Here is a 20,782-nt window from a genome sequence, read left to right on the forward strand (position 1 = left end):
TTGGTACATTTCACTATTGCTACATTTTTATTTAATCTCCCAAAGTTCATTCCTTTCAAAGCAGACCTACTGGTGGGAGTGGCCTGGAGCACACTTCAGTGTCAGGTCAGATGGGGGTCAAGCAGGCCAGTTTGTAGATGTGGAAAGGAGTTTGTTCTGCATCTTCCGTGAGTTCTTGTGGGTTTCTTCCAGGTGCTCCAGTTTCCTCTTACAGTCAAAAGACATGCTGGTAGATTCATTGGGAAAGTTAACCCTGGTGTGAGTGTGTGTCTGCTCTGCGATGGACTAGTGTCCCATCCAGGGTGTGTCCTGCCTTGGGCCTGTTGCTCAATGCGATAGGCTCAAACTCCCCCTCAGCCGTGAATTGGAAGAAGAGGTTTGGAAAATGGATGGATGGATTGTGGGAAGGACCTCAGTTTAATGAGACCCCCACCGTGGCCTGAAAATCCCCTCCAAGTGGGGAGCACTGTTTTGATATTTCTGGCGCAAAGAGAGGAGCACTGATCTCTGGTGCCACCAGTAACTCTTCCAACTGCAACCAGCTTTTCCACTTAGATCACCTGTCTCAGTGCGGACCAGACACAGCTTTGCTGCATAGGACAGTCAGCTGGTCTGATTGCCTAAGAGACACCACCTTGTACTGTAAGCCCTTAAACCTGGTAAATGCAGTAAGCTTGAGGATACATGGGCCGGAGATATTCAAGCAGGTCATGTAGAGTTGCTTTGATTCGTTTCACCAAGTGTCTTTTTTGGATCGCAGTGGGTTTCTGTGAGCCCTCGCAGGCTGTAGCATCGCTTTGCTTAGCGTCAAGGAGCAGAGCATCCAGGTTTCTCCCAGAGACGACGGCGTCCACTGTCTTTCTCTCACCAACCCCAGCAGTCCCTCTAAGATAGATCCTGACATCTGTAAATACAGATTCAATTTTTCACTGTCATGATGCTAAATCTTGATTCGGTACTTTCCTTTCTCTTTTTTTTACTTTCCCATGAACCCCCTGTCTTCTTTTTAACATTAGACCTGTGCTACGAACAATGATCCTCTGCTGATTCCAGTTTGCAATTCTTCGTTGGCGGATTTGGCGGAGAATCTTTACCTTTTGCACTAAAAGGAAAGAATCGCTTGGAGGTTTGCCCTGTTCAGGCCAACTGGAGCCTTGGCTCAGACGTTTGCATCCACACAGGAGGCAGAGCAGCACAGTGATGCTGCGCACCTGTGTTTCTGGGGATTGTGGTTCAGCCGGAGCTTTGCCCTCAAACGCAAGGAGAGGAGCAGGTCCCTTCCTCCCTGGAGCGCCGGGAATAGGCACACCGTCTCGCTTCGGCCCCCTGTGGAGCTGTGGGGAGGTGGAGGGGAATCTCCCCTGGGCTGAGCAGCAGATGGGTGGGTGGCAGGGAGGGCCTCTCTCCAGCTCAGAACAGGTGTTGACATTCTTCTCCATTGTCCTCTGGCAGGGAGGCGAGCTTGCTGAGATTTCCTGTTTCTGTTTTTGTTGTGTGTTTTTTGTCTGTTCCCATCAGGAGGGAACAGAAGATCCTCTGCGAGGGGGCAGTGTAGGCCTGGCGGTAATTACAGTCCAGGAGCTCCTCCAAAAAGCGTCTTTCTCTTGAAATGACAGTCTTCCCACACAAAGCTGCAGTCTGCAATTCAGCAGAGATTGCAGCCAACACTTGTCACAGGCAAACACTTTTAATAACATGTTTATTTATAGTTTTTGCTTTCAGCCTAAGTTTATATCCTTTTTTTATACTGATTTCTTTCTCTGGGTTGAAGTTTAAGAGTGGACTCACTGTTCAAAACTGAAGCCCGAAAATTAAATGCACTGTTAAATTTCATACAGTGTTTGTGCAGAAACTATAGTGTTTACACCTGAGTTATTTACTGCACTGGCATCAGAAAGAGGACTTGATCCTTTTTTTCTGATCTGCCTCTCCCATGAGCCTTGTGCAGATGTCATTGGGTTTTATATACTCCAATCCTTCTTCTGGAGGGATGCTGTTTCTGCGGGTGTTTCAGGTCTCTTTTAAAGAACCAGTACCTGAAGTACCTGGGAAACACTAGTAAATTGGTCTGATTAAGCCAATAAGCTGATTCAGGTCATTAAGAGCCCAGCTGCACTGAAGTCCCTCCAGGACCAGGATTGGAGCTGCAGGATTAAGACAACCATCGTTGCAGTATTGCTTCAGTGAAAGTACAGTCATGGGCACATGTGAATTTCTTCCATTTATATTCACTGCCTAGTTCATATCTAGCCAGCTTTCAGCAGAGAACTGAACTTTATTTCTCAGCTCCCAGTGCTAATTCCTCTTTCCTGACTCATTTTCTAAGATACGCAATGCTACTGTATCTCCCGTTCTGATTTCTGAAAAATTGGAATATTGCTGTAATTGGCAGTATCTCATAAGTGTTATAATAATCGATCTGATTGAATCTCTTTTGGAATGAGCCATAACGTTTTGAAATGAGCAAAGGGAAGATTATCTTTGTGCCTGTGTTGGTACCTTCAGGTCACAGCCTGTCAATTTTTCTTTTTCTGTCTCTCTAACAATAAAACTGAGTCATTGTAAGTAAGGCGATTCTTCTACAGTAGAATATTCTGTTAGGAACAGAATCGGTCAAGGTTATAGCATCATTATACCTCAGGGAAATAAACTTCAACATAACAAGCCAGTTAATGGGAAAAATATTATTTTAAAATTCCATTGATTTAAGCATGTATTAATTTGGAAATCTTATGAGTTTCCCAGAAGGGATTATGCCATATTTTGGCTATGTACAGTATGTCAGAAGGTTATCGAGAGTGCATATACAGTATTATAATGAAGCAGCAGGTATTGTACAGTATGTGATCACAGCGCCTCAGAACCAAGGTTTGGGAGATGTAAGCTGAGGCTGTTACTTTCCTTCATAGAATTTAAAGGTTATCTGATGGAAAATGTTGGAAAATTAATATCTAACCATCTGTACTTGTTATTCTGTGCCCTGTTGCTGTGGTAGAAATCTGTTCTTTGTCATGACTGTGAAGGATTCTCTGTAGGATTGCTTACTTTTAAAGTCTATATTTTTGCTGAGTACATATTAGTACAGTATAATGAAACACAAGCCTATCAAGGTTTGATGTTAACGTGCTTATTTAAAATTGCTTAAATATCCACAGGACCTGAGTGGCTAGCACTTGACATATGTTCCTCTCCTTATGAAAGTAATAGCACAGTCACTGTCACTAAGACTTGGCAAATCAAATATTTTAAAAAAGTGTGAGTGCTAGATGACACCACTCCTTTATGTCAGTAGTGAGGGTTATTCCACGTGTCCTGCACTGTGTTGGTGACAGTTATTCCAGATGATTGTACTGTCTTATTCCATATGCTCTACTCACTGATAATGTATAGGAAAAAATCAGTGAAGGTATAAATTGCTTTGCAAATATCGGATAAGTATATTAATAACTTTAGTCAATATTGTTTATTACTTTTATTAAGTAAACGTGGTGGAGCCTAGTGTACTTTAGGGACAGCTGATGCAGATCTGATGTGTGCATGTGACCAGACTAATTGTGTTGTGCAACCTCGTTACTGGAGAAGGCTCGTGGGAGCCCCCTTACTTAATCTGATTCAGAAAAATGACAACAGGAACTATGGCAGACCTACAGAAAGCGCAACCTTACTAATCCCGTTGACTGGCGGAACATTTCTCCAATCGGCTGTTCAATTTCCTAATTGATCATTGTCAGGCTGAGTAACCATGGAGTGGCGAATGTGGAAATGTACAGAATCTTTCCTTGTTCACTAAGATATTGCACTGTCTGCACCACTGTATTGATAAGCCTCCATTCTTTCCGAGTGTGATCAAGGTTAATAGGAGTGTATGGTATTCCATCATGCTATCATGTGTTCTTCAGTGTGTTAGTGTTAGAGCTGTGGATTAGTGATTAAGTCTGGTCCCCAGGCTGAATTTTTAGCCCTCATCTTGTTTCGTGCCCCTTGTCTGTGTCTCTGTGTAACTTGCCAAGCTCAAGCATTGGGAATTTGGACTTCAGACGATCAATAATCCCAGACAAACATGCAGCATAATTGATTTATTTGTGCTCAGAGCTGGTAGACTAAGCGCTGCTAATTGCTGATTTAAAAATCTTGGCCACAAAAGCTGAGATTTATCTGTGTTTCAGAGCCACAAGAGAAGTGAAAATTGGCTCCGTATCAGTGGGCCTGTCATCTGAAAGTGTCACATGGCTGAAATCTGTACGGTTGGCGGCTTCTCTGTGCAGCAACAGCTCTGGGTGATGTAGCCGCCTTATCTGTCTGCCCCCTGGGCTGTTGACAAAGCAAGGGCCAACCGTGTCTCAGGGGAGCCCCCTGCAGGGCGGCTAACAAACTGCAGCAGGAACAATGAGCATGCGGACCGGACACTCAGGATGTGTACGCTACAGTGGGTCAGACTGCAGAGAACACCCACAGGTCTCCATGTGTTGTGCGCATGTAATGAAAAGGAACAGCTAGAAATCGTTAATACCTGTTCAGTGGGGCAAACAATTATTGATTGTTTAGTCAACATATCAAAGAGATGATCCCATCCAATGAACACACATTCAAGAAATCTCAGAAATCTTCGCTTTCAGTTTTTAATTAATTTCATGTAAGGCACTTTTGAGTCTGAAAGAATAATAATACAGTTATGGATACTTTCTAGCACACCAGTAGGTCAGAAATCACTCCTGGCCACAGAAATCTACCATCAGTGCAGTCGCCACTCTGAGCTCATTTCGTATGGAGTGCTGCAACACACAACAAATCCGTTTATTTTCATTTCTTAAATCTTAAACAAGGGAATTAAAAGTGACATTTTTGAGAGTGAAATGTCTTAAAGTTAAATGATAATGATAAAACGAAGACAATGTATCTTTGTCTTCATCATTTTGGATTCTTTGCTTTCCTGAACTGGGTATGGACCCGTGCTCTGCACTGCCTGCTATAACAGCAATCCCTTTTATCAGGCGAGGGCAGGAGAGAGGGCTTCAGCTGGGCTTCAAGCTGTGTTGAACAGCTGAGTCATATTTTTGCGTTGGGAGGGTTCAGCGAGACAGAGTGATCTGTTTTGTTTAGGATCTGAGGACACCTGCTAAGGTCTCTTTGCCAGGATGTTAAGTGTAGTACTGTGGAGTCACCTCAAACAAAAGGGATATCAGAAATGTTCTACGTCAAATATCACATTTTATTAAAGAAATATATATTTTTTTAGTTTTCAGTTATTTTAAATCTTTCGATTACAATTCAAAAATTTTAATTTCAATTTTTAGTTATATTAAAATCTCATGTTCCTTTCACAAACATTTTTAAAATCACCAACTGGGCATTTGTATACAGTATGAGCAGCCTACATGTGTGTTCTGTAACAATAGGATAAATAAATCTATGCTCCTGTTCCACATAGAATTCTGTATCAGTTATGAAATGATATTAGGTCCTTGTGTTTTTTCTTTTCAGATTATAGTGATGTAATGCAGAACATACAAAGCAGACAGTTTAATTCTGCGCTGTTTTGGAGCTCATGCAAATTGCGATCTGCTGCACGCTGGAGGGTGACAGCTCTGCCTGCACCAGGAGGGCTGTTGAATAATTCAGCGTACAAGCAGCAGTGACACACAGCCATCAGATGGGAGTCTGGCTGCCGGTCATGTTGCTGCAGCTTCTCCGTCTTTAGACCCTTCTGCTCCTGGAGAGTGAGATGTGAGAAAGTATAACCCTCTGTTGCGCCCAACCAGCGGACATCAGGGGTGTTCGGTAAATACCGCACAAGAAGCTTTGAGCATTTTGGGAGGCGGGGTAAAGTTATCCCTACAAACTTTTTTAAAATCTGTGTCCTGGTTGTTTGGCTCTCAGTTATTAGAAAGCTACAAAGTCTCCAGGTTTTCATGTTCATGTCATTGATAGAAGAAATGGTTCAATGCATCATTTTTAAAAGAAATCTAGACTGAGAGGTTGTGAGTCAGGTAATCCACAAGGCGAACTCAGAATGAAACAAGCAGGGAACGAAAAGCTAGAGACTGAGACTCAAAGCAAACTCTAAGGCAGAGCACAGAGTATCACCAGAGCAGATCTTGAATAGTCAGTTCCTCCTAATGGGTTTGGTCAGCAGTTGCACACAGGTGGAACAGGCTTCCTGTCTGATCGCGTAGTCATGGCAACTGGCTGACTGACAGGTGAGTCCAGACTATGCCAGTTGCTATGGTAACACTAGTTCCTTTTACAGTCGAGGCGAGCATGAAGTCACATTACACACGCTAGAGAGACTGACGGGAGAGAGGGTGTTGATTGGAGGAAGGCCTGGCAGTTTTGAGCCTCGCCCGTCTTTCCCAGCTGTTCGACTGGAGTTTGAGTGCCTGGCGGAGAAGCGGCGCGTCTCGCGCTCGTGTCGCTGCAAGTGTGGTGACTGCGGACACACAGGAGGTGGCAGGGAAGCCGCAGGACTCTGGCGCGGCAGCTCTTTGCCAAGTGTGCAATGTCTTTTGGGGAATCCAGCCCAGCGCTGGCTAGAGAACCGGCCCTGACCCGAACCAGCAAGGTCTGGCCCACAGAGCGCCACCCTCAGCCCTAGCGGCTCAACTGCACGGGAGACCCCGAAAATGGCCCTTGAGCAAACATGCTGCGTTCACCTGATCTGTAGCTGTGTGAGGACACCCACAGCTGCTCAGTAAAAGCGGAAGCACAGTTCCCATTGCAAACCCACATGAAAACCCTGCTTTTATGTACAGCAGAGGAGGTTGCTATTTATCTGTTTCTTTTGGCCCAGGCACAGCAGTTCACAGCAAGCAGGGAGGTTTCAAAGACGCTCATCTGAGCTGTTGTGTGAGTGGTGCAGAAATGCAGTCAAGGAGAGGCAGGTGTTCGGGATGTGGATGAGGGCATAATCTCCCGCGAAAATTGAGAGGAATTGCCTGTGCCAGTAATAGATGGCCTTATAACCAAGATCCCCTTTCCAATCCCTTCTCATTTTGAAGGCGTATATATACTCGCACACAAGCTTTTTCATTAGCCCTTTCTCAGGCAGCAGAGCTGAAAGGAGGTCAGGCGCAATATGTCGTCAGGATTATGTTTGGATTCAAAGGGTCCACAGCTCCTTAATGAATCACCTGCTTAACGAGGTTTGTGTGCAGTGATTCTCCCTGGCAGCAGCAGAATGAGAGGCGGCAAACTGAGCTCGATCACTTCATCATCATACCGGCGATTACTGCTACCAAACCCGGGAGTGGGTTCCCGCGCGCGGACAGAAGTGTCCTTCTCTCCCAGGAAAACAGGTCTGTGCTGCAAACATCACAGCCTGTAATCTAACCCCATGTTAGGTGCAATCAAGCTTAAATTAGTTTGTTACAGTTTTGTTAGAACAACATGCTTACATAACTGAAATCTGTGGGATCTCTGCTTTTCTGTGGTATGTAGTTTTACTTAGCTGAGCCCTGAGATGTAAGCCTGGGCAGAGCGCTCTAGTTTAGGAAGCTCGAGCTGCAGAGCCTAAATAAATCCTGAGCATCTGAGCAGAACTGCAGGGACATGCAGAAATATTCTGCCCCCTGAAGCGCTTCTGTGCAAACAAAAGCACGATCACAGTCTCAGAGACAGAGACGCTTCTGTATAAATACAGAGTGCTGCTGTGAGACTAAAATAATGCGGGAGAATAAGCACTCTCCTGCTTCATTTCTCATGTCTCCGTCCTGTCGTTGCTCTTTATGTTCAGGAGTTGGTGCCCTGTGGAGAGTATTTATTCACGCAGCTCCAAAACAACATTGCTACATAGAAAAAAACCATTAAGCAATGTAAGGAAGCTCTTAGTTTTTGTAGTCTCTCTACAGTATCCACTTCACACAGACGTCTTCCTGTATGTATCAGCACAAATCAAGAAAATGAATGTGTAAACTCAGCCAATTCCTGCAATGTGATCTGAAAACTAGTGACACTAGTGACTAGTGACTAGTGACTAGTGACTAGTGATGGAGCCACTCAGGGGCCCACGTCTCCATGGTTGAGCCCATCAGTGAATCTCAGACATCTCCTCTAGAGGATTTAGCATGTTCCTAGTGACCCCCGGATTGAACTGAGCAATTAGCACCTTCAGGAAGTTTGGATGAGTCAGGTCATTTCCAGTCGACAGAACTGCGATCTCTTTCTCCCTCAGAAGGAGAATAGAAAAGGCACAAGTGTTACACAAAGATGAAATTGAGAAAGGGTTCTGTAGGTGTGATAACCCTCAGCACATCCACTCTTCCTCCTCTGTTCCCCCCGACCTGGAAAAAAGGCAGAGGAACTGCTGTTCTTTTCTCTGTAAGGAACCAGCTATTATTTGCTGTCTGCGGTTGTCTTATTTGGGTGATATAATTGCAATTGATTCTATTCCCTGATCATTTAATTTTCAACATGTTATGGGTGAAGGTTAAGAATAATCTACCTTACAAAACATAGAATCAAGTGATTATTTCATGCCACCATTTGTAATGTCTCACTGCTGGCAATTCTGTGTTTTCACTAATAATGGTCTTATCACCTTCTAATCCTGCTGATAAAAACCTGAAGGTAAGCTAGATGCTTTCTAGTTTCAGACTGCCAGTTAAATTTGTTTCGTCAGTGGCCTGTTGGCTATTTCCACACCCACGGCCTTTTAGGGGGGTGTAGTGATACTTTGTTCTCAAACTACTGAGCAGACGGAGTTGTGGAGTTGCTGAAACACTTAATGATCAAAAGGCCTTTCTGCGTTTGACGTTTGCCTTCCTGAAGTCCAGTGTCGGCAAATGAGTCTGCCCCCCGACCTGGAAAAAACCTGGAGGAACTGCTGTTCTTTTCTTCTGCCGCTGCGAAACTTTCTTCTTTAAGCAAAATTGAACTAGTTCTCTTGCAGGAGGTGGAGGTAGGCGGTGTGCAGATGGATTTTGTTCAAAACCCTCATTGTATTTCTAGAGAAAAGATTGTGCTGGAAATACTTTGTATTTTTGCATTTCTATCTTTAACATCTCAGATTCACGCCAACACTCAACACTTAGCTGCTGAACACAATGCTGGTGAACACCTTGCAGAGTCTGGGCCTGGCTGAGGAGCCTGTATGAGACACCAACCATCTTTGAGTAAAGACGCGTTTCCTGTTCGGTGTCCTAAATACAGTTAATGCGCCTTAAGGTTCCACCATCCTTCTGTCACTACTGAGTGTGGAAACAATCCCTTGCTTATAACTGTTATACTACCTCAGATTTTGTATGCTTACTCAGACTATCTGTATGACTCTTTCTAGGGCTATAATATATTTTATGTGGCATGGTGGCCAAAATGGAACACAGCTACAGGAGGGCTTACTAGTGCATTGTAGAGTTAAAACACGACTTCCCTATGTTTTAACCCACTTTTTGCTATTTATTCATTCTGTTTGCTTTTTAATGCTTCTCCACATTGTCTTGATTCTACTGTACATAAGAATCTACACAAATGTGTGTAGTGTGTGTTTCTACTGCATGTGTGCATCACTTTGCCCTAATCGGTGCTGAATTCCATTACCCAATATCATTCCTCCTGGTCCACGGTGCAAATACAGAATGAACATAGACTTTGTACACAGGATTTGCACATGGTGCAAAGTGCAAATAGTGCAAATTACTAAGGCAATACATAGTACAATCTACACAACACACTGGGTGATTTATACCCTGTTTCTGGAATTGGAGTGGGTGCAATAGATTCCAGGGTGTTACCCTGACCTCTGATATTAATGTATGTATTCACAAGCCATTTTACACCACCGATGCATTTATTGAGCCATTACATGTACTGAATGTTTAGAAAATAAATTAGGAACTTGCTGTGTGATGTGGAATTCTAAAAGGACAGTATGCCAATTTCCTTAGCGGCCAATGTTGGAAAATAGCTAGGAAGTCAGTTAACAATTAATTTCTGGTCACTGTTCTATAATTCCTAGTTCCTAGTTGTAATTTCCAGTTAGTGAATCTGTCAAGCTCTGAATGATTTACATGTCCTCTGAGATTTGTAATATCTAGCTTTCTTCTTCCTGTTCAATTTTCTCAACTTTTTAACTCCCTGGTCTTTGACATTTAGACTCAATGTCTTCATTTCCCAGATCTCAGACTAAAATCATTATTATTAAAATCAATTTAACTGTATAGATTAATCGATAAAGCTGTCTAATGGCCCTAAGATGCAAACCCCTGGACAGACAGGACAGGGCTTTACAGTCGCCCCAGAGTGAAGAAAATTAATGTGTAAGTTGAATACAAAAATGTTCCTCAACTGAAATTTACTGTACATGTAGTGGTTGCAAGGTAACATTGTAACACAAAATACTGTAATATTTTATGCTGAGAAGAGAAGAAAAGAAACGCAGCATTTCAGCTGTGGAGCCTTCTTGGAGTGTGAACATACCCGAAGAAGGCTCCACAGCCGAAACTTTGTGTTTCCTTTCTTCTCTTTTCAGCATAAATTAACCTTTACCTGTTCCTTTGCAGCCCACGCATGCTGACACAACTCCCTGCTTGAACTACTGTAATACTTGCTGAAACTTTAAATGCATCTTGAAAAAACTGTTTTTCAGGACAATTTCCATATTGTGAAGCTGCAATTCCTTGTTTATTAATCTTTCACCCTAGTCTGGAATGACTCCTCCAGTGTAACTAGTAGGACTGGTCGGTTGTTCACTGATCTTCCCCCTATTAGACTGAGGGAAGATTATTATAGTCATGATGGAGTAAATACTGTAGAATAGGGAGGTTTGTTTTGGGAATCTGAATCTGAGGAGCAAACAACAAACTGAGGAGTCTTGTCAGACCTGGCAGAAAATCTTTGGTGCTGATCTTTCAGCCCTGCCCCATGTCTGTCAGTTAAGAGTCTTGTGTGAAGCACACCCCAGCCCAGACAGCCCCTCACGCCCTCTGTTTAATTAATTCCAATCACTCCCCCCAGGAGGCACATGTGGATTTCCCAGTCCAAAAACAAACCGGTTCAAGTTCTCATTTATACTGTACCTGTGGCCATGACCTTGCTCAACAGGTGATTCTCTTGCTCATTTTTGTGTGTATTGTTTGTGTTTTCTTTACATTGTCTGCTGCCGTAAAACAAATTGGCCCTCGGGGAGAATAAAGACTCTCTCTCCATGAGTCCTTTGCAGAACATAAATAGCAGCAGTTAAAATGAGTGCTGGGGATGTGTGCCATTGTTTTCATCTCAAAGAGTGCCACTGCACTGTCATGTGTGGTGTCTGAGAAGGTTCAGTATCTGTACCCTGCAGTGGTCCCAGTCCTCAGCCCTGGATGTGTGTGGGTGTGAGGGTGTAATCTCACACAGGTGATAGCTAAATGCAGATGTTTCTTCACATCTGATTTGAACTGCTTTACAGAGCGTCAGACTGTAAGCACCCTTAATTTACACCTTTATTTTAAAGGATCTTTCTCGGAAGAATCTCTTTAGTTGCCAGTTTTGAAGGCATTGCCGTGCACCTTTCTCTGCTGTGGAACTCTGTGACCTGACAGTGTGGGAATTTGTCCATGATGTTTGTTATCGCATGCAAATTTAATTCAGCTTTGGTATTAAAATGTCAAATTGCTTGTTACGCATGTTTGCATGAGCTATGAGTCCTCGCAGGGCTGTATAAAAAACAATACTGTGGTTTTTCAAATGTGGAGAGAGGTCGATTCAGGCTGTGGGCAGTCAACTGCATCGAGTTCACACCGCGGGAGAGAACACTAGACAAGTGTACAGAATAAAAAGTGAATTAAATCTCCCTTTACTCAGAGAGAAAGATAAGAACATAAAGGTTAGAAACAAGAGGAGGTCTTTCAGACGATCTTGCTTAATTGTTATTTTAGCAGCTGTAAGAAAAGCTGTATTGCATCCTGCTTTGTAAAAAGGCCGGAGTTCCACTTGCAGTCATCTTACTGGGAAGTAAGCATTCAGCAGGCTGGTCTGGCCCTGTTGATGTCAGAAATACCCCAGTACTGCTGGAGCTCCTTCTGTACCCTGGGGTACGTCAGTGACATCTTCGCATCTAGAAACAGCAGGGAAATATTATTCTCTCAGCATGTTTACTATATCTTTATCATCTTCTGTTATTAATTCTTTATTGTCTCTCCAGCGATTCATCCACACTTTCACAGTTATTTTCCTGTTTTAGCACTCAAAAAATGCTTCTCATTATTTTTTGCTTCTGTTCCAAATTCTTTGCTGTCTCCCTCTAGGCATTTCTAATGTGCCTGTAGCTCGGTGTGATCTTTATAGGTATCTGAATCTTGGGCCCGTTCCTGCAGTCTGAAGAGTGCTTTCTTCTCTTTGCCTTTATTTCTGCATTTCTTAATGAAGCCAGCCAGACTTTCTTAAATCAGCCAAATGAGCTTCACAGAAGTCCTGTCGATCCTATTGCAGGGCCTGGATAAAGAGCGGACTTATTTGACTCCATGCGCACACTTGTATGTGTCTCTTCGCCGTCCTCTGTGGGATCTCTGGGCTGGGGAAAGAAGAAGACGCGTCAGGGTGCGGTCACCGAGAGCTCTGAGAGAAAAATGAGGTCTGCGTGATAAAAGCCAAAGGATAGTGAAGGATAGTGAAGGCTAGTGAAAGCTCCGAGCCGAAAGCGCTTTCAGAAATGGTGAGAATAACTGCCATTATCGGGAAATTCAGCCCCCAGAGCTCACAAGATCAATTCCAAAGCCAGCATCCATGGCAATTCTCAGTCAGGCTCATCCTGACATGAAAGAGTTCTTTACAAGCAGGGATTAAACTGTGAGCTGGAATCGGCCTCTTCAGGTAGCATTATGGGTAAAGATGACCAATATCTGAGAGACCTGGCAAGTGAGCAGCATGTCAAACCTCTTTACAGTCAGAGGGCTCCTGTTAAAGACGTGAATAAGAACCGGTTACTAATGCTAAATGGCCTTCTGTTACTAATGACAGAAGGCCAGTCAGCCGGTTTAGCTTGTTTGGTATAACTAATTAATCTGAAGGTTTTATCCAGGACTTTCCTGAAAGAAGCCAGAGTATCGGCTTCAACAACATGACTGGGTTAGCTTGTACCACTCTCCCACCACCCTTTGTGTAGAGACTTTCAATGCACATCCATGTGGTTTCCACCTGTGTCCTATGATGTGCATTTCACAGATGCTTCTAAAAAAGTTCATAGGTTTGGCTTTGTCAGTGGCTTTGAGGATTTTAAATACTTGACTCGGGTCTTCTTACAGTCTTCTCTTCTCAAGACTCAAAAGATTCACTTTTAGAGCCTGTCAATGTGGGACATTTCTTTGAGTGTATCTCAGTGTATCTGGTTCTGTTATTTGGACTGATTCCAGAGCAATATATTTCTTTATCATGATGACCTAAATTCTAAATATTGCTGTATATAATTTTAACATAATATTCCTTTGAATTCTACACTATTCACCATTCTGTGCTAGAGGCTATGTAGATAAAAGTGATTTGTAACACAGATGTGTAACGTTTTTATGGCTTCCCCACAGACGCCATAAACATCTAAATATTCTGCATAAGAGGTTTCTTCAAGATCAGTGTTTCCAGTTTTATATTTCCATTTTGTTCTGCTACTTCTGCAACACTCTGCGCTTGTCTACATCGAATGACACCTGCCATGTGTTTTCAGTCTTGAATTTTTCACAGCTCACAGACTTTTGAATTTCTTGTGCAGCTCTGGTGTTTGTCAGTGCTCCATGCCTCTGGCTTATTAGCCTCTGCCTCGTGTACCCAGTTGACTACAGCGAGTGGGTTCTTCACCCTAAAGCTAGTGTCACTGGCCTGGTAACGAGGGGCGGTTGCTGTGACGTCACTCCCTGGAACTGTTGGGCTGGGAGATCCCTGATCTGCAGGGATGCAGTGGTGCCGTGACTCAGATGATTAAGAGGGGAGAGTGTACCAGTCCTCATAGTAACGTGAGACTGTTATGGTGACATCACTCCCTAGAGCTCCCAGTAATACTGTGGCAGGAGTCGGGTATAGCAGATTTCACAGCTGTAGGGGGCACTTGTTTAGCCCGGGGCTATGAGACGCCCGAGAGCTGGGGGGCATGAGCTGTGCGTGCCACACTAGGTCTGTGCCAGCTCCGTTACCCAGGCTGGCCGAGACTCACAGAAACAGCAGAGGTTTTTTGATTATCTTCCAGTCCTCAGCATAGACCAGCCAGACAACACCGAGGATAATTTAAACGCCACGTGCTTATTTACCAGTCAAATCACGGTCCAATTCCTCTGTTTTCCGTTCGTCATTCTGGATTATTTTGGGCTACAAGCTCTCTCTCGTGTGGGGTAGCTGCCCAGGTGGCTCTGGGAGCCTGGCTGCGCTGTAGGAGGGGGGCAGCGATCTAGTGTTCCGCTTTTCGTGCTGCGTCTGTCTCCTGTAGCCTCCAGCAAATAACTGCGGTTTGTACAGCCCACAAAATCCAGTCTAGCACCCTGATTGAGAATGAATGGGAGGACTGGCGATTTGTACAAGTTGAAGCACAGGGGCCAATAATAAAAGCCCTTTCTTGTTATTGCGTTACCTTGGGTGTGTACAGAGGAAGGCCGATGAAATAAGCAGCCCAAGCTCTTATCTCTCTTACTGCTGGCACACCTGGGCATTGTTACACCTCAGTTTCCAGGTGCATGCCCGCCCTGAGACAGCAGGAGAGACACCACCGCGTGGCCTGAGCTCTTCCGCAGTCCGGCGGGTCTGCAGCTCGCGGTACTCCAGCCTCTGGGGACTCGCGCCACACAGACTCACTAAAGCAGGGAGGAGGAAGAGGAGGTTTCTGTAAAAAAACAGGGATTCTAGCAAGGGACTTCAAGGGAAAAGAAGTTTAGACATTCATTAGGAAGGGCTCACGCTCCCAGTGTAGCCTCGCAGACGAGCGAGAGAGATGAGACCGGGAGAAAAAAACACGTTTGTTTGAACAAGAAAAAGAAGAAACTGGGGTGAAATTAACATATCCCTGCGATGGCGATCTTCGGGGAGGGGGTCCCCCGAGACTGAGAGGAGCGAGTGGTGTTGAAGCGTGCTGTCTGGTAGCTAAGTGACTGGGAGAGAAAATGGGTCACCAGCAGCCCCCCATGCCTCTGCCCTGCACGTTGCCTCTTCCCTCACCCCGATATGACAAGGGGGGCGCCGCTGTGACCTGAAGCAAGCTCCTCCCCCCAGCATCCTGCCCAGGGGGATTTCTTTGCTCTTCATGTTCTCGTTAAGTGCTCCTCCCTTGGGCTCTGTGACGAGCTGAATTTTTGTTTTTGTTTCTGTGGGTTTCCTCCAGGAGTCCTCCCACAGTCCACCGACATGCTGGTGGGTGAAATGGCTTCTGGGAAAGTTGGCCCTGGTGTGAGTGTTTGTGTCTGTCTGCCCTGCGATGGACTGGCGTCCCGTCCAGGGTGTACCCTGCCCTGCGCCCGTTGCTTGCCAGGATGTTGGGATTAGCTGGTAGAAAGTGGCCGGAGCAGAGAATGCTGGGCGCGAGTGGTGAGGTAGGGTTCGAGAAGGCTGTGCCTCAATGGGAGTCGCTGCTGTGCTGCAGCATGCTGAGTTCACACTGACAGCCTCATTGCAATTTTCCCACCCAGCCAGAAAATCAGCTTCTGCTTTGCATGTGAAAAAGGTGCCTCTCATTCACCTTTTTTTCCACCTGTGTCTCCAGGGCCGTGTTTCTTTATTGGCAGTAATGCGTTAAATGCAAAAGCTCAGACAACGTCTCTGCAGTGCTGTCTGTTTTAGCTCTAATCTCTAATCTAAGCAGAGTGATCTTGGTCATAAAATAATCCAGATCATACCAGGCCCTGAAAATCTATAGCTCATTATTACATTATCTGGATTAGATCTATACTAATTACTAATATCAACAGTGGTTTTTTCTTCCGGTTCGTTCAATAAGCAGCTCATGAAAATGTGGGAAACCGCTTCAGATCGATTCTGCACCGCAGTCCCACACCACCCGCGAGTGGCAGTGTTATTGGAAGGAAACTCTAAATGACTTGTGTTTGCATGGAAAATGGACTCATGTTTGCAATGGACTCTAGGTTTCACCTGGACCCGGACTGTGTTTCTTTTTCTTTTTTCCCATTCCAATCATAGCAAAGAGTAAAGTACCAATTTTACTATCAAAAGAAAATTGGAAATATTAAAAAATATTTGTGGAGGATGCACTGTAACTACCAGCACCTTGTATTGGATGTTTGTTCTGTAAAAACACGTTAACATCTACATACAAGAATGAGCAAGTGTTTAATCAACTCAGGAGAGGTACAGCTGACAGATAAGAGCAGGTGTTCAGAAACTATGTATAGTGAGCGAGTAACCTTAGCTGTGTTGTAAAATTGGTGAAAAGTCATGAAAATGCCCCTTTCTATCAATCATCGGAGAGCCCATCTGGGAAACACAGGGAGCAAGATGGAACACCAGTCCATCACAGGGGACACACACGAACCAGAGGGAACTCTGAGAGAGAGCAGTTCTTGGGGAAGGTCAGCTCCCCTGCCTGGGCTGTGAATGTGCAAAGCCCTCATCCCTCCTCTCCCAGCTGCCGGGGAAAGCAGACGAGCTGCGATTGCGCACGACCCCTGTCGGCCATGGTCCTCTCCAGGAGCTGTTCTCCACCTGGGATGGCACGTCTTCTCTTCACAACCACAGAAAACAACAATTTCTGCCCTTCTGAAAGAGCACTGGGGATTAACCTTAAGTTTCAGAAAACAAATCCAGTTTAGTTTATGTGAACGGCAAGTGGCTCTTTAACTTGACACAGTTAATCGTTCTGATTCTGTTTTCTTTCGTGGTGAAAGAGACGCCTGTGCCGTGTGTGGAGGCCACGCTGTGCTTGAGAGTGATGTTTTATAAGCACTACAGCGGTATTGATTTTTCAGGTTATGAGGAATAATGACGGAGATTTCGGAGCTCTTTGAAGTGTCGTATTATGTGATTCTCAGTGTACTTGGTCACATCGGGCTGCATTTTCTGAATCCTGGGACAGAATCAAGCGTGTGATTTATGACTCCATCAGAAATTTGACACTTTAGGAGATATGAATTGATTTCATGCTCGTAGGTTTTGAAATTTGATTTGAAATCAAAGTTTGTGGCCTTCTTCAAACATTGTTTTTGAAGATGCACAGACTGAGTCCGGGTTTCTGAGTGAGCGATCGAACATGGTGGGAAAGCTGCTGGTGTCCTCTGCACAGGAGACGTTTTCTGCCCTGTGTGACTGTGTGGGTTTGAGCAGTCTTTTTTTAAAACAGGCAGCGGCTTTCTTTGTAGAACAACAGCGCTTGAAAGTCAGGCACTTGCAGGACTTCCCTGGCAGCTAATTAACTGGTTGCTTCTATCACTCAGGAAACTTGTGCAAGTGGGTCAGAAAACAGCACTGCTCAGAAGGTTTGAGTGGGCCGCCTCCCTGTTACCCACATAGTCACGCTGTGATCAACAAACAGCGCGCTGCCACTGCTCCGCAGACGTGTTAGTCCTGCTCGATGTCCGTTGCAGTTTCCCCCTCAGTCTGTGGCCTCTAAACTGCACATCGCCTTGCACATGCCACTGTGAGAAGAAAAGGCATCGTGGTTTGTCAGGCCTTCCTTCCACAGAAAAAAGCACAATGCAGACACATTCGGGTCAGGGCAGGTTTGGTCAGATTTGCTGGCTTGATCGAAATGAGCAGCATGGAAATCCTACAGAGTGGACCATGTGCACTGTTGGCTGGTTGGTGCAGTCGATCGTGATGAAGACTTACGTTTGTGAAACAAGTGTAGTGGGAAGATTGAGCAGTCCCTTGATGATAGAGGGGGTTCTATCAATGAACACAGTCAAGTTCAGAGTTCTTCGATTACTGGAGGATCAAGGAAAAACATTTTTATGCAAAGACATTTGAAGATTTTTGAGGATCTTTGAGGTTTATTTGATCTGATCTGGCCTTGAAACAGCTTCAGTTGTCTTGGATCAAGCGAAAGGTTCCTCCCTCCCGGATGGGAGCGCTGTGCTTGTGTAGCAGCAGCCTGCCTGCCCCTCGGAGGCACTGACTCACGCCTGTGGATTTCATCTGGCACTGTGGGTCAGATGACTGTCATTTGCTGTCAGACTCTTGTGCTGATGGTGTTATAGTAGTTTTTATGATATCAAAAAGTACATTTTTGCTGAGATTTCTGTGCCTATTGCTGAATCATATCTTGGGAATCGCATTTTGTGAATCTAGCACACACAGAGGATGGCACAGTGGTGAGTAGCACTGTTTTCGCACAGCTCCAGGGCCCTGGGTTCAATTCCAGCTTTGGATCCTTTCTGTGTGGGTGGAGTTTGCATGTTCCTCATTGTCTTCAGCTCTTGCTAGGTGCACACGTTTCCTCTCATCTCCCAGAAACATCTAGGTGGGGCTTGATTGGCTACTGTAAATCATCCTTTTTTGCAGGGCAGGTGTGCTCCCAGGATGAGCAGTACTGGTTATGTGACTGAAACAGAACCAGGTGAACGCAAGGAGCCTAACAGCCTCCTCCTGTGTGATCTGATGTGGTGTTGTGAGCACCGCTGCACACTGTGTACCTCTCATTTCCTTCTCTGCAAGGTGTAATAAAGCAAACTGTGTCTGGCACCAGCTCTGTATAGAGTGCAACACAACATGCTGCGGTTGAGTTTGTCTTCCTTCTTCACGTAATTAGTAGTGTTCTCCAGCCCAGAGCTGGGGGCTGACTTTTAATGATCATACTCTTCACTGCTCTGTGCTGTTATTGATCTTTAATTAAACCTAGATTATCAAACAAACATGCAGGGATCTTTTCACACATGGGATACCTACGCACCTGCTACCGGAGGGCTGGGAAGGCGGGTAGCCGCCCGTGTGAAAGCTGCCCCTCTGCCCCCGCTGCAGGGGGAGGGATTAAGGCAGCGCCCATCCGTCACTGTGACAGGGAGGCGGCGAGCGCGTCACAGCGACACACTGCGCCTCTGCTCCTGACCGCGCCTCTGCACGTCTGCTGTGTGACCCCGTGCGCTTTCGGCATATCAAAATGAGCGCTCCCCAGACAGAGCCAGGAGGGGAAACATTATCGGGGAGCTCTCCTAAGCATCTACATCAAGTCCACAGGGTCAACCACCTGGGTCTCATGGAACCAAGTCTAAGCTACCAGGACTCTACCATCCCACACCCAGCTGTCTGCTCTTTTCCAATGGACTGTTTGCACAAACACCCTGGAAAGTCCCAACATCCGGTCCTTAAAGGAACAGCTCGTGACGAGAGTTCTGCACCTTTCTTCTTTCTCAGTTCTTTATTTTTTCAGTCATGCAGCAGTAAATAGTGGATCTATTGGACACACTGGATATGGAGAGTTAGATCCTCCAGTGTCCGTAGTACAGTAAGTGCTGCAGAACTCGGAAGGAAGAAAGTCGATTACTTTAATTTAAGAACAACAGCTAGAAATGTGATCTAATCTAGACAGTGAAATGAAAAATGGAATTTTATTTGTGTTGTTCATGTAGAATGTTTACTCTGGGCGTTTTTCCCCACTTGATAAACACCATGTACCGTGCCTGGGTGAGGGACACAGAAAGAAAAACAGCTCATTATACCTACTGTGTATAAACTGTGTTTTGCATTTCAGCACATATCTAATAAGTGTCTACTAGATACCATCTGCAGTAGCAGAAGAACAGCCCGGCCTTTCTGGTTTTAGTCCCTGCTGGTGTCTAAAGGTAAAAAAGAGAGTCTCTGAACAGTACTCCTTCTTCTCTTCACAGAAACCAAGGAGGAGCTGGAGGAGCTCATGACGGACATTAAGAAGCTGGCTAACAAAGTGCGCTCCAAGTTAAAGAGTAAGAGTCGGGGGTCTCTCCTTCCCCCTCACAGCCACCTCCACACCCCTCTAACGCCACCTCAAGAAGGAAGGAAGTGGCAGAATGAACGTCAGGGCAGGACAGGAAGCCAACACGATTGTGTGGCGCCTACAGCGGACATGAGTGGAATGTTGGGAGCTGCAGTTTCCTCCCACGTGCTGGGGCAGGTGGATTGGCTTCTGGAGAAACTGGCCCTGGTGTGAGTGTGTGTCTGTCTGCCTGGCGATGGACTGGCATCTCATCCAGGGGTACCCATGGCTTGCCAGGATGGGCTCTGGCTCCCTCAAGACCCTGAATTATTGGGTGAACTGGTCACAAAATAGGTGCATAGGTGTAGTCACTGGAAATGGACACAGACTGTAAAAATCTTAGACATCTTAATACGTTTTTCTACTATTAGAATGACTTTGACTGTTATTTTCTGCGGCTTAGTTTGTGCAGCCTTTTAGCTTAATGGATGTGTCCAGAGGAACAAATAATGTTAATGATGAAGAACATCTGACAATGAGTCTCTTAGATTGGCAGGGAAAGTGTGATGGATGAGCTCCTACCACACTTCATATTGGCTGCTCATGTACCGTTCAGCTTCAGTAGCTGTAATTAGATTCTGATCAATGTGAATTCAATATTGCTAAAGGGTTGGTACAGTATCTTCACACCCTAACCTAAGCTACAGTGCATTACTAAGAGTCATTATTGTTCTAGAATCATTATTGTTCACTACTGGATACCTTGAGTGAATTGTTGATGCTCATAACATTAAATATTGCCGCTCCAGATTGTGTCGAAGATGTTTGCAGAGCAGTGTGCAGTATATATGAAGGGATAATGAGTGACTAATTGTACAGATAAATATAGAAATAGGATACGTATCAGCTCTGAAACCTTCTTCACTGCAGATACTGTAGGTAGGTATATTGTATGTGTATATAGAATTTAAGCAGTGGCTCCAGTATTTTTACAGTAAT

General features: G+C 44.9%; 1 protein-coding gene across 2 annotated transcripts in view; it reads left to right on the forward strand.

The window, feature by feature from the left end:
- Positions 1-20,782, forward strand: part of stx1a (syntaxin 1A (brain)) — a 104,918-nt gene that overhangs the window by 35,870 nt on the left and 48,266 nt on the right. For both annotated transcript variants that reach the window (XM_088615840.1, XM_088615839.1), the window contains exon 5: positions 19,719-19,793. In XM_088615840.1, the coding sequence (XP_088471966.1) occupies positions 19,719-19,793 (75 nt within the window). The remainder of the gene's footprint in view (positions 1-19,718; positions 19,794-20,782) is intronic.

Source organism: Lepisosteus platostomus, chromosome 22 (genome assembly GCF_059453375.1).
Source record: "Lepisosteus platostomus isolate fLepPlt1 chromosome 22, fLepPlt1.hap1, whole genome shotgun sequence".
NCBI classification, from domain to species: domain Eukaryota; kingdom Metazoa; phylum Chordata; class Actinopteri; order Semionotiformes; family Lepisosteidae; genus Lepisosteus; species Lepisosteus platostomus.